Here is a 13,602-nt window from a genome sequence, read left to right on the forward strand (position 1 = left end):
CACCTGGGTATTTGCCCTGTGCTACCTTAGAGCGACTGCGTTTCCTGCGTGCTCGCTATCGTCGTCGATGTCGTCATTGTCATCGTCGTCGTCGTGACTTGTAACCACTATCGTTTACCGTCGTCTTCTCTAATCCCTTCTACCGTCGTTATCGTCATCTTTAGTCCCGAGAAAACACAGCTGTCTCAAAAAGAGATACGTACCTGTATTACCTAAGAATTCGCGAACCCAAGCGACAGGGCGACAAGGATCGGCCCTGGCACGCCTCAGACCCTGCGGCCCTTTCTCGTCCTCGACTCCACCTTTCCGTCAAAATTCTTTGCAGAGTGGAGCCCGGCCGACCTGTGCTCTGGACATCGCGGCATGGAGTCACAGTCGTTCCATGCCCGTCTGACTCTGTTCGCCGCCCATTCATTGGACGGAGCCATGTGGTTTGTGTTTGCGAGGTAGCTTGTGGACGGACTTTTTCACAAGGTGGCTTCCCTTCATCTACTTCCACCACATCCTGATTTGAATCTCGGGTTGATTCAAGACTGAGACAGGGCTTTGTGTCTGGTTTTAGCTGTGCAATTCTCCGCCGATTTCTCGTGTCCACAATTTCAAGATCGCCACTCACTGGTATGTACCTGTTCCGCCAGCCTGAGACATCAATTTCACCTTGAAAACAATCTACCTCGCTCATCTTCAACCCGATTCACTGCTTTCGGGTCTTGGACTGACGTGTGTCTAGTTCTGCTCAAAACAGGCAACATGGCGTCTCAAGAGAACCCCAACGCCCCGCCCGCGGCAGCAACCGATGCGGTGCTCGTTGTGTCCGAGGAGATGCCCGAGGGCACTCAGAAGGTGGAGGAGCTGGATTTTGACGACCTTGACGGGCCCATCACCGCCGAGAACCTTTTCAACGGCATGAAGTACATGGGCTTCCAGGCCTCGTCTCTTGGCGAGTCCATCCGGATCATCAACGACATGGTAGGCTGTCACGCCGTCTTGTTGTGATGCGACCCAGCTGACATGGGTGAAAGAGAGCATGGCGAGACCCCGAGACAGGGGATAAGACCACCATCTTTCTCGGCTACACGTCGAATATGATTTCATCCGGCATGAGAGGAGTTTTCCGATGGCTTGTAAAGCACAAGCACGTCTCTGCCATTGTGACAACGGCCGGTGGCGTCGAAGAGGACTTCATCAAGTGCCTGGGCGACACCTACATGTCCTCCTTTAGTGCACCCGGCGCCGACTTGCGCAAGAAGGGGCAGAACAGAATTGGCAACCTCGTCGTCCCAAACTCAAATTACCGCGCCTTCGAGGACTGGGTTGTGCCCATCTTTGACGCAATGTTGGAGGAGCAGGAGGCCAGCAAGGGTACCGACGATGAGATTAACTGGACACCATCTAAGATGATCCACCGTCTGGGCAAGGAAATCAACGACGCGCGCTCCGTTTACTACTGGGCGTGGAAGAATGACATCCCCGTCTTCTGCCCGGCACTTACCGACGGAAGCCTGGGAGACATGCTCTACTTCCACACGTTCAAGGCTTCGCCGAGACAGCTCAAGTGCGACATCGTCGAGGACATCCGCCGTATCAACACCATCTCGGTGCGTGCGAAGCGCGCTGGTATGATCATCCTCGGTGGCGGTGTCATCAAGCACCACATCGCAAACGCATGTTTAATGCGCAACGGCGCCGAGTCGGCCGTGTACATCAACACGGGCCAGGAGTTTGACGGAAGCGATGCCGGAGCCAGGCCGGACGAGGCCGTTTCTTGGGGAAAGATTAAGGTTAATGCAGATGCTGTCAAGGTATGCCGTATTGCAGAACTTTCGGAGACAAAGACAATGTTGACATTAAGGAATAGGTCTATGCAGATGCCACACTGGTGTTCCCATTTATCGTTGCAAACACTTTTGCCAAAGACCGTTCATAGAGGAAATAGACAAATCAATACCCCAAAAATAAGGCTTGTTTCGGCTTCGTGTTTCTTGCTTTGTTCTTCGTGCCAGTGGCTCATTCCATTACATCATTGAGGGCGGGCTAGAGCAGGGGCTTGGCTGTCTTTGTTCTCTGCTCTGGTTATGATGGTGTTGGAGACCATGTTCAAGGATGCGGTCTTCGCGCCGACCTATCTCAGAGATTTCTTCGTTTTGTCCTTGCAGCAGGTCCTCATCCCGTATTTCTTGGCACGGGAGACAGCATCCCGGAATGTCGCATTTGCAACAGCAGTCAGGCTGGTCACACTGTTGTCGGCTTCTTGAGCGATTCGTCCTTCAACAGCGTTAGCTAACCTTTCAACCGAGTAAATTAAAAGAGTATCGGGCTCTTTCCAAGGGCTATCATTATTGGAAACTTACATGTCGCCTGTCTCGGTATGCAGTTGTGCATCGCTTGGCGGCCCATTCTCAGACTGTAGACTAGGCTCGTCAGCGTCCATGTATGCGCCATATTTTCCATCTTCCCAACTCTCGTCTGCTGACAAGGTAGCCTCCCGGTCTACACCATCGAGTGGGATCTCCGCTTGAGCGTTGGCTACGCACGCAACCGAGGATCCGCTAGAGCCAATACTCTGGGCCTCAGAAAGACTGTCTGCTTCGTCAATGAACGATTGCCATAGTCGCCGAGCTTCGTCTTCCCTGGCCTGCAGCGTTCCTGCGGAATGGTCTTTGAGCAAGAGATCGATTATTTCTCTCGGACATGTTGTTATCTCTTCTTTGACGGAGATTCTGGTGTGTTTCGAGGCATAGCTTGGTAATGGGAGGTCGGATGCAGTCAAGCTGACTTTGAACAACATCAGGTTCAGTGCATCAACCTGGGTGTCGGTTATATGTTCAGATTTCTGCCGGGTTTCAGGGCCCTCGAGAGTCTCTTTCTTCAAGTGACTGATAGGCGAACCATCGTCGGAATCGTACAGTGGTCGTTTGCGCTTGGCGTTCTGAATAGGGTCACAAGACATCGGCACCCAATGACTTCAACAAGTGAGGACTGGCAACAAACACGAGGCATAACGTTGAATTTGTTGTCTGGAAGACTAGCTGACTTTTTTGTTTGTGCGCTTTAAATAACAAGAAGAGTTTTCCTATAGATGGCCTACCTTTCTCGACTTCGACGATACCGGGTAGGCGTAAAGTGGTACTCGCCTGACGGTTCGCGGACCAAAACGATGCCACAAGGTTAGCCAGTTCGTGTGAGTACCTATTAGGGTAAACGATAGGATTCCTTTATATTTGCCATGGATGCTTTGATGGACGCCAAACGTTGCCAGAAGGCACGGCCGTGTAAGTGACAGCACTCGGCCGAGTCGGATTTCGGACTTTTTGGATACGATGATAGCGTCGCATGTTGGTGTAGATCGAGGTTGCATCAAACGGTTCAACGGTTTCCGATCATCTTGCAGTAGATCTAAGGTTATCAGCCGTTTCTCAGGCATTGGCTTGCGGTCGGAATTGTCCCGAATGGCTTGTAAGGAAACCCAGGAAAGCATCTTGAGAAGCTAGAGTTGCCTTCGCGGAAAGGCATGGAAACAGTCAATCGGTATGACGAAGGATCACGTGACTGTTATCGATAAGCGATTCGCGACGACGATCCTTCCAAGTCTCCTAGCTCGCCTTCGTTGGTAAACAGCTGCACCCACCCGATCTCACGTCGTAATCTTCTTCACACCAGCCTCACTCATCAATCTCGACATTGGAATCGAATATCCGGCTGGGGAGAGGTGTCATCTCGACCGATCAAGATGTCGTCCATCTACAATCTCGAGCCGCAGCCGACGGCCTCGGTAATCATGCACACGACGCAGGGCGACATCTCGGTTGAACTTTTCGCAAAGCAAACACCACTTACCTGCCGCAACTTCCTCCAACTGGCCCTCGACGGCTATTATGACAACACAATCTTCCACCGACTGGTGCCTGGCTTTATTCTGCAGGGAGGCGACCCGACTGGCACAGGCAATGGAGGAGAGTCGATCTACGACGGCGGCGGCTTCAGCGGCGAGCTCGACGCCTGGCCAATGGACCAGCGACGTGGAAACAACGCGGGTCCCACGGGTATCGGGTTCAAAGATGAGTTCCACTCACGATTGAAGTGGAATCGGCGCGGGCAGTTTGGCATGGCGAACGAGAGCAAACCCGACACGAACGGTAGTCAGTTCTTCTTTACGCTCGACAAGGCCGAGGAGCTCAACAACAAAAACACCCTGTTCGGTCGAGTCGCAGGCGATACGATTTACAACTTGGCGAAGATGGGCGAGTTGGAGGTCACACCTGGGACGGATCGACCGATGTATCCCGTCAAGATCACGAGCATTGAAATCCTCGTGAATCCCTTCGAGGACATGGTGAAGCGATCGAGGGTCGCGACCCAAGCACCAAAGACTGTGGTGGTCGAAAGAAAGAAGAAGAGGAAAGGGGGAAAACAACTACTGAGCTTTGGGGATGAGGAGGGGGATGCGGAGGAGGTTCCGGTTCTGAAAAAGACCAAGTTTGACACTAGGATCGTGATGGATACGCAGGAAGAGGAACCCGCCCAAACGAAAACCAAACCGAAAAAGGCCAAGACGAAAGAGAACAAGGTGGAATCAGCAGCCCCTCCTGCGAGACACGAACCCACTCCCGTTGAGGAAATAGCGGCGATACCGCCGAAGGAACGATTGTCACCGCCGAGGAAGAGTGACATTCCAATTCGGGTACCAGCGTCTCCATCGCCCGAACCCGAAGACCGGCCGCGCAAATCGAAGCTCGAGATGATGAACGATGAGATTAAAGCACTCAAGGCGGGAATGGTGCGGAGCAATCAGCCCGAGGAGGTCAAGGAAACCAAAAAGTCTGCTCTCGAGAGCATGATCCCAGAAACATCGATACGCGGCCGGAAGAGAAGGGGCGGGGGAAACACTAGCGCCCGCGAGGACCAACAAGCGCTGGATTTCATGAAGGCATTCAAGTCGAAGCTGGAGCAAGCTCCGGAGGAAAAGGACAGTGGGCCGGTATCTGTCGATCTGGAGGAGACCGGGGAGGAAAAACAAGGCGCGGAGGAGGAGGCGGAACTTTGTGATTTGCACTTCATCGCCGATTGCCAAAGCTGCAAGGCATGGGACCAAGCTGGACAGGAAGACAGCGACGATGAGGGATGGATGTCGCATGCACTCAGTTTCAAGGCAGATAAGCTGGGCAAGGACCTGAGCTACCGTAAGAAGGCCGAAGACGAGTTGGTTGTGATTGACCCCAGGGAAAAGGCCCGGACGCTCCAGGAAGAACGGAAGGCATCGCGAGAGGCCCGGAGCGGAAACTCCGGACGGGAATGGGACCAGGCACGGAATGCAAAGATGGCGAGAGCTTCGGCTCTTGCGGGCAGAGGAGCAAGGTAGAGGAGACAAGAACGGACGGGCCAAACGGGCCAAGCGACAAGGGTGCAATGCGACTCTGGGTTGCGCATTTGTCGAGGAAACCAATGATACCCCTGGAAGGTCGTGTTGACGGGTTTTGAAAGTTCAGGGACGCGTTAGTAATTGGGTTCCGTGATGCTATTCAGACAATAATTGAATTGGGGCCGTGCCTTGGAGGCTGAGATCGAAAAATAAGCTAGGAATCGGGGGAAAATGACGTTACAAATGCAAAGGCTCCCCGCCGGCTCCACATGCCTCATCGCGATGGCCTCAGAGGGGAAATGGCCTGGGATGTGCTTCGCAGTTGTCACCACTGTCACCGCAAAGAAACGGCAGTTCGGCCGAGTCCAGACCCCATGTTTGGAGCAGCACTGGTGGAAACACAGCTGGTGCCAGCCTGTCGGATGGATCCCCCGGTTGAGGACACGCTGCAGACGGGCACGCTGACAGCTGGTGGCTCTTGCGCCTGGCTCATGCATATCCACTGCACAGCTATGCTGCACAATGCAAAGTTGACCACCCGTGAAGGGATAACGGGGTGGCCCGTCCTGCGTAAAGCGGTATCAGCACGTGATTTTGATGCCAAGCACACCGGTGAAGGCAGCAGCTGATTGGACCGGACGGTCTGTCCCGTGGCAAAGGGACCTCATCCCGACCAACTCGAGGGCCCTGAATGCCCACGGTGCCCAGGCGTGTGGTGCATGTTCTGTGAAGGGGGGGGAAACACTGCGTGGATGGGGCTCTTGCTTGTCCAGGGTCTCCACTTTGGGGGACCTCAGCCTTGAGTCCCTTGGAGAGCCGTCGTCTTGATAATGGGAGCATCATCCTCTCTTTTTCGGGTGTTCAGATGGTCTAGACAATTTCAGATCAATCTCTTTCGAATTTTTTACTCTGCCGTCAAGCCCTCATCGTTTTTTACCCTCTGCATGGGCATCCAGCTGCCTTGTGTCTCAATTGTTAGGCACTGATACAACCTCATTCCTGAAATCTTTTTTGCCAACCAAGACACCGCTCTGTCCTGCAGCAGCGTGCGTGCAGTCTTAGCTGCGCTCCCCCCACCAGGCCAGGTGTTAGAGGGGAGAGAAAAAAAAAAGTACGGACGCGCTCCGCCGCCAACACCTCCCGTCCAGCACACTACTCCACGTTGCGCTGACTGAACTGGCGAGCGACTGGATGGGACTGGCGCCTAACGTCTTACCTCACGTTGACACCGACCTGACCTTACCTTAGGTCGCCTTACCTAAGGTCCCTTGGGTCAACACACATTCCGTCACCTCTCCGCCAAAAGAAGCGGACCTCCCATTCAGAGCTTTCGCAAAGTCCGCCGAGACCAAGACAATCCCATCCTTGCGCCGAAACTGACGACCGCCTTATCGCAACAAGGCCCCTTTGCCCGCCCGAACTTCGAACGATTGTCCTGCCGTTTCTCCCTCACAATACACTTCCTTTGCGAAAGACCGTCCCAGGCTCCCAGCGATTGACTCAGGTTCTGGCCTGCCTGCCTTTGACGACCGTGACACACCTTAAACCAACCCACCGCCGTCGTCATATATAGTGCCTGTGCGGTGCACCTCTGCCACGAGCTCCTGGAAACCCAGCGCGCCTGCCCGACCAGACCACGACGACGACAACAACGCCGCTCTTCCTTCGTTTCCCGCCAGAGCCGGCCTTGCGCATGCGACAAGCGCCCTTCCGCCTCTGCTGCACGATCCCGACCGATCCATCCGTCCTTGGTCCTGCAATCCAATAGCCTTCAGGAGAAGAAGGTTTGCTTCCACAATTCGACAAGGCTGTCAGGCAACCTGCACCCCGAAATTTACAATACAATCAACAACCGCGGCCCGCGACAAAAAAAACATCAACCGAGTTTCCGCTGTTGAGAAGGTCCCCGCAGCCGCCACTGTCCTCAACCCCCGAGGCTCTGCATATCACGGCGACTTGGTCCTTTTCTCGACGGCCCTCGCTCGCACCTTTGCGATACTTACATGTACATACCCATGTCTTCGAACCCCCGAAAGAGACCAGCTCCAGGAACATCACCAGCACCTGCCATGCCGATGCCAGCAGTTCAGCAGTCTTTTCCCAGCCCGACGGGCGATCAGTTTTTGCGATGGGGAGGAGCAGACGGGACCGCCCTTGTCGACGGAACCGCACCCCCAGCCGTGAATTCGTATGGCATTGTCCCCGGCCAACAACAGCAATTCGTGCAGCCCACGCCGAGCCCCAACAATGCTCTTGCACGAAGACAGATGAACAGAGCGCTTGTGCCCACCGCTGCCAGGCCAAATTTCGATTCTGCCGCCGACCCCTGGTTCGTTGGTGACGACAACGCCCTTCTGCAACAGCAGCAACAACAACCAAACGGCAACATGACTGCCACCGATAACATCGAGGCGCTGGAGGAGATGGCTCGCAAGGCCATGAGAGAGGCGCAGCAGAAGAGGAAGCAAATTCCGCCCTTCGTCCAGAAGCTCAGCAGGTCAGAGATTTCCGTGCCCCTCCCAAGCGATGCGATCAGCACGCTGAGTGTGGGGATTGTTTACCGTGTGAAGTACTGACCTTTGCGTAGCTTTTTGGACGACGACAAGAACTCCGACCTGATTCGATGGTCCGAGAAGGGTGATTCGTTCATCGTTCTCGACGAGGACGAGTTCGCGAAGAAGCTCATTCCCGATCTGTTCAAGCATAACAACTACGCCTCATTTGTGCGACAACTCAACATGTACGGCTTCCACAAGCGCGTCGGCTTGTCGGACAACTCCATGCGCGCGAGCGAGCGGAAGAACAAGAGCCCCAGCGAGTACTCGAACCCGTTCTTCCGTCGCGGCCACCCGAATCTGCTGTGGCTCATCAACAAGCCCAAGAGCGGCAACAAGGGCAAGAAAGGCGCCAAGAATGTAGAGATCGAGGGCGACAGCGAGGAGGATGTTGTTATCGATGACGGGGTGACACAAGGACTCGGCGCCACCAGCGCTCCGTCTAGCAGAGCCCTCCCGCCTGCGGGGGACATGCCCATCCAGAAGAAAGAGATGGCCCTCATCCGCGAAGAGTTGGCCAAGCTGCGGGATCAGCAAAGGTTGATTATGTCGGCCATCCAGCGGATCCAGCAAGATAACTCGGCACTATATAATCAGGCCGTCGTCTTCCAGAGCCAGCACGATCGTCACCAAAATTCTATCAACGCCATCCTTAACTTCCTGGCCAACGTCTTTAGGAAGACGCTCGAAGATCAGGCAGGCGCTCAAAGCGTGAACGACTTGCTGGCGAGCATCATCCCCAATGCCAACAACAACAGCTCTGTGCCTCAGGGCAGTGTGGTGGACCTTGGAGACTACATCCAGTCGCAGTCTGCGGCGAATAACAACATGAACCTCGCGAAGCGCAGACAAGCGCTTCTGCCGCCAATTCCAAACGGCCGTGCCAACACAGTTTCTCCATCCCCAGCATCTAGCGCGCCCACGCCCCAGCCGTACAACAACCGTGAGATGGGCACAGTAACAGAGCTCTTCGACACGTCACCTGGAGACCATGCATCTTCCCCCAGCAACTACCTGGCTCAGGAGCTTGAGACCAATCCCCACGAGAGCATGATGAAGATCATCAACAACACCAACGCAAACCATGCAAACCAATCGTCCAACATTGACCTGCCCGAGGTCGTGAACAACACCCCTGTCACCATGAGCAATGACCAGCGCACCAAGATGCTCAACATCATGGCTGGCCGTTCCGCAACGCCCACCAGCAACACGCCAACAACAAGGCCCTCCGTCTCCGCTTCTCCCAGACCGCCGGCTCCATCTGTCAGCGCTACCACCGACGCCCCTTCCATGCCCGCCACGTCAGGTCTTTCACTCTCGCCCATCATGGGTTCAGCCGAACCTCCGCCTTCCCTGCAGCATATCCAATACAACCAAGCCGACTTGGCCGCTCTTCAGCGGATGCAAGAAGAGCAAGCTGCCAAGCTGGACCACCTTTCAAGCATGCTGGGCCCCTTGAGCCCCTCCGGTCGGATTCCTGGCATTGACGAGAACGGCAACATCAATCACCAGAACGGCTACTTTGGGTCTGACCTTGACATTGACCAGTTCCTCAACCAAGATGCTTTCCAAGGTGATGATGCCTTCCAAGGGGGCGTCTTCCAGGGAGATGGAACCGACTTCAACTTTTCCCTGGACGCTGCTACGCCCAACGGCGGTGTTGCGGCTGTCAATGCAGCCAACACTCCTAGTGAGAGCAGTGGAACGGAAGAAATCGCACGCGACGGCTTTGACCCGTACACTGGCAGTCCTGATCGTGGCACTAAAAGGCGGCGCGTCGGCTGAACGGCGAAGAGGCCAGGTTACCGGGGCCACGATTACCCATTGGCTTCAATTTATGACTTTCTTTCAAACAACACACCGGGAGCGGCTTGCTTTAATGACACAAAACGGCGGGAGGTCTCTTCTTTGCAGATTTTCAGGGAGGCGTGGTTCGATTGCTCTGGAGATCATGATATCCCAAATTGTGCTTTTTTTTATCTTCTCTCTTGGTTGGGGGAGTGAAGACGACCGACTGGATGGAATGGGTTCTTTGCATCAAAGAGGTATGCGATGGAATTGCGTTCGCTCGGGAGCGTTTGCCAGCGTTGTGGAGGAATGGCTCCTCTTCTCAATATCAATATGAAACTTTCGTGGGGGGGAACAAGCGGGTTTCAAATCACACTGGACGTTAGACTAGACCGCCTTTTCAAAGAGCTTGAATGCTAGTCTTGATGAACACGTCTCGATGGCATGAGCTGATGATGTTTGTGTGATTTTTGCGTCATGCTAATAGCCTTAGTTATCTACACCTCACCGACTGGACCGCTTCGGATGTTGTCCACTTTTTGGTAGTCACCGGGGACAAACCTTCAAAGGGATTATTCACGAGAGGTAGCCTGTATTGGGGCATTCACTTGATCTATTTTATTGCCATTTTCATGGCATGGGCACGGCGATGAAGAGGCTCTAATCAGAAGAGCATGACGCTCACAATTCTCGCCGAGAGTTCCCTTCATCTACACCAAAAAGACTTCCGTAAACTCGCCTCTTCTACCAACAAAACTCCCCAAGTTGTCCTTCAGAACCAAGCCGCGGCGGCATATACTGCCTGAGGACCAGCCTCCCCGCCCTCCCCGGAACCGCGCACCGTCCAGCCTTTCTTCTGCTCTTCCGCTCGCTCGAGGAGTTCTTCAAGACTACCTGCGCACGTGGATCCTCGCATGGATACCTAGGCACTTCCGCGAGTGATACCATCTCCGAGCTTTGGGGCCGTGGAGTGGGCGAGGGCGGCCGGCTAGCTTGAAGGGGTTGCGGCGTCAAAGGAGGTGGTGACGCCTGCGGCCGTGGTGCTGCTGAGACGCAAAGTCGCGAGGCCGTTTTGGAGCGCGTTGCACGGGGTGCAGATCGGGCACGAGGAGAGAATGAGGCTGTTGGCTAATCGAGGCTGGAACGACGAATATGGACCTTGGATGGGGACGGGAGAAAGCCGAGGGCTGAATAGGTGGTTGAGATGGAATTTGAGGGGGCTGCTGATAAGAAGGCTTTCATTTAGGACTGAGGGTGGACGAGCATTTGTTTTTTTTTGATGACGGTAGGCCGTGCAAATGTTCTTCGAGTCTAGAATTTAATCTTGAGAAGGTCAGCGGCGGCTCAGCCGGCAGGGGGGGCAATAGCGTACGGGTATCATCGCAGTAAAATCAGCAGTCCGAAGCTACCTCAAACGCAGCGTCCCTCTTCAGCACATAGCAATTCCAGGTCGTGGTCAACCAGCAAGCGGGTTCGCGTGGATGGTGACACTCTCGATCTTCACCGGCTCCTTGGGTCGGTTCTTCCTGTCCACCTCGACGGCCTCAATCTTGGCGAGCGTGACCGTGCTGTCGTCACCAATGAGCCTGCCGAACACGGTGTTCAGCCCGTCCAGATGCGGCGCCTTGTCGAAGAGGATGAAGAACTGAGAGCCGTTGGTGCCGGGTCCCTTGTTGGCCATGGAGACGATGCCGCGCGAGGAGTGCTTCAGGGCCGGGCGGATCTCGTCCTCGAAGGCGCCGCCCCAGATGGAGCGGCCGCCCTTGGGGTTCTCGGGGGTCGGCTCGGCGGGGCCGCCGGTCTGGGCCATGAACTTTGGGATGAGTCGGTGGAAGGGGGAGGAGTCGTAGTAGTGCGAGGCGCAGAGGGCGAGGAAGTTCTGGCGGAGGAGGGTTCTCTGTTAGGGACCTGCTTTTTCCTGGAAAGGCGGCCGGCGAGATGGGGGAGCTTACCTCTGCTGTTTTTGGCACACTTTCGCAAAAGATTTCAATCTTCAGGTCGCCGTGTGTTGTGTGTAGTGTGACAGACATTTTGGCTGGAGGTTTCGTGCGAGGGAAGGCGATCGTGAAGCGCGTTCGTGGTCGTGGTGTTGAAGGTGGATGGGAAAGTTGAGATCGAATTCGAAGGAAGCTTGGAGCTCCTGTTTGCGGGAGCGGTGCTATTGGACCGCTGTAGATCGGAGCGGGACCTGCTGTGGCGTCGGTGTAGTGGGCTCCGAGTGCCGATGCCAGCGGGTCTTTGCCCGACGCAAGGAGCCTGGAGCACCGGGAGATTGCCGAGTCTTTAAATGATCGTGGATCGAGAGCAACCAACAATCGAGGACTCTGGCTCAAACTTAAGTAGCACTCCTGTCTGTCACATTTTTGTTTTCGTTTACCCACTGTCACTCATCGCAGTTGCAATTTTCTACTCTACCACGGCAGCACTTAGATGCTCTTTGTGAGCCTGCCGTGAGGAACAAAGTTGACTGTGACAGCTGGCGCTATCATTCAACCTTTTCTTCCTACGGTTATTGACTTGGGAGATGAACATGCCGACTTTGGTGTTCCTGAGGTTGTCCGCTCAGCTGTCAGACCAGTCAGATGATTGCCGAAGATGTTCGTCACTCGTGCCACACAACTGACCGATTTGCATGCATTGAGAAACACGACGTTTAAGATGAAGAGATGTTTGCGCACATGATTTTAATCATATACGCAGTCGTATCTTCACAGTTTCTGTGAGCAATTGAGAAGCTGATTGAAAAGGCCTCGTTAGCTATGAAAGTTGGAAACCAAAACACCAACTTTGAAATGCAAACCCCTTCTGAAAACCAATACCAGCATCCACATCAAGCTTGGTTGAGACCTTTTTTTTTCGTGAAGAAGATATAAGCAATTTCTAGATGTTCTACTATTCAGAATTGAACACCCCCCAGCTCGGATCTCTGAGCCTGCGGCACAGGCCGTGGGCAACTTGTGTTAAACAGAAACCTGCAAGATTTGAACGTCTATTACAAACCATCTCGTGACAGCGTTCAGACAAAACAATCCCCAGTGACGACAACGCCTTGGGGTTATTTCAACCTCATTCTTCCCCTGCATAAGCGCCGATATCGAAGCATCCAAGGCTCATACGTGAGGGGTCCACACATTCGATACGAATCTGAAAAAACCTACTACTTCTTGAAGCTGAGAGCCTTACAGCCACTCAACACGTTTTTGTTCAAGGATTCAACTGCGCCTCTTTCTCCAATACCAAGAGAAGCGAGCCAATATTCTCCGTGCATACGAACCAGCGGCTCTCCAGCTGCAGCCGCCGGCCGTCGATCTCCAACCACCGTACGCCACACCTATGGGAATCACACCTCAGGGCTCAGTAACGTCACATCCCAAGCTGCGAGGCTTTATTATGCGGAACATTTCCCACGTGAGTCGTACAGCCCTACGATTATCGTCCTCGTGGATCGGAGCGGTTGGCGGACCGTCGATCTACCCAAGATTTTCGCAAGGGCTTACTTTTCATCCTTGTCTTTGCCCTCATTCGGTGCTTCGGGGGAATTAAGATATATTGAATGACAAGACAAAATGATTCATAGCAAAGCCTACCGATGCTTCCCGGTCCATTTCTGTTTACAGACCGCTCAAGTCAGGCTGCGGGAATTCCTGGTTCCAGGTTTGCCAAACGGCGCAGCGAAAGCCAGCAGATCACGGGTAGGCGCATATTGGGCTGTTTGGACCTGGATACCAACAAATTTCCACCGAACGCCCGACTTTCTAGAACGCAAAGCATTTGCCCTTTTGGAAACATTCAAATCAGCTAAACTCGTTCCTTCAATCACTGCTGAGCATCTGGCCATGCTTCAGCTTTCATCCTGGTCTTATCCCTCCAGCATCGTCACAGGTCACATGGCTGGCC

At 54.1% G+C, this 13,602-nt stretch overlaps 5 protein-coding genes across 5 annotated transcripts; 4 read left to right on the forward strand and 1 right to left on the reverse strand.

The window, feature by feature from the left end:
* Positions 1-363: 363 nt before the first annotated feature.
* Positions 364-1,927, forward strand: dys-1 (Deoxyhypusine synthase; the record flags this gene model as incomplete). The annotated part of the gene is made up of 5 exons (XM_032023775.2): positions 364-446; positions 605-618; positions 731-969; positions 1,023-1,802; positions 1,859-1,927. The coding sequence occupies 5 exons, from the start codon at positions 364-366 to the stop codon at positions 1,925-1,927; spliced, it is 1,185 nt and encodes a 394-aa protein (XP_031879484.2).
* Positions 1,928-2,093: 166 nt separating this feature from the next.
* CGGC5_v009570 (uncharacterized protein) lies at positions 2,094-2,976 on the forward strand (the record flags this gene model as incomplete). The annotated part of the gene is made up of 7 exons (XM_066152190.1): positions 2,094-2,170; positions 2,329-2,366; positions 2,416-2,431; positions 2,482-2,590; positions 2,670-2,723; positions 2,792-2,872; positions 2,938-2,976. 7 exons carry the CDS (start codon positions 2,094-2,096, stop codon positions 2,974-2,976), a joined length of 414 nt encoding a protein of 137 aa, XP_066008475.1.
* Positions 2,977-3,730: 754 nt separating this feature from the next.
* Positions 3,731-5,359, forward strand: CWC27 (Peptidyl-prolyl isomerase CWC27; the record flags this gene model as incomplete). Its single annotated transcript, XM_032023776.1, has 1 exon — positions 3,731-5,359. The coding sequence occupies one exon, from the start codon at positions 3,731-3,733 to the stop codon at positions 5,357-5,359; it is 1,629 nt and encodes a 542-aa protein (XP_031879490.1).
* Positions 5,360-7,428: 2,069 nt separating this feature from the next.
* Positions 7,429-9,702, forward strand: hsf1 (Heat shock factor protein; the record flags this gene model as incomplete). Its single annotated transcript, XM_032023777.1, has 2 exons — positions 7,429-7,856; positions 7,947-9,702. 2 exons carry the CDS (start codon positions 7,429-7,431, stop codon positions 9,700-9,702), a joined length of 2,184 nt encoding a protein of 727 aa, XP_031879464.1.
* A 1,459-nt stretch (positions 9,703-11,161) lies between these two features.
* Positions 11,162-11,735, reverse strand: CYP10 (Peptidyl-prolyl cis-trans isomerase-like 3; the record flags this gene model as incomplete). The annotated part of the gene is made up of 2 exons (XM_032023778.1): positions 11,162-11,584; positions 11,658-11,735. The coding sequence occupies 2 exons, from the start codon at positions 11,733-11,735 to the stop codon at positions 11,162-11,164; spliced, it is 501 nt and encodes a 166-aa protein (XP_031879482.1).
* Between the last annotated feature and the right edge of the window lie 1,867 nt (positions 11,736-13,602).

This window comes from Colletotrichum fructicola (assembly GCF_000319635.2).
Source record: "Colletotrichum fructicola Nara gc5 chromosome Unknown KSG_Nara_v1_contig05, whole genome shotgun sequence".
Classification (NCBI taxonomy): Eukaryota; Fungi; Ascomycota; class Sordariomycetes; order Glomerellales; family Glomerellaceae; genus Colletotrichum; species Colletotrichum fructicola.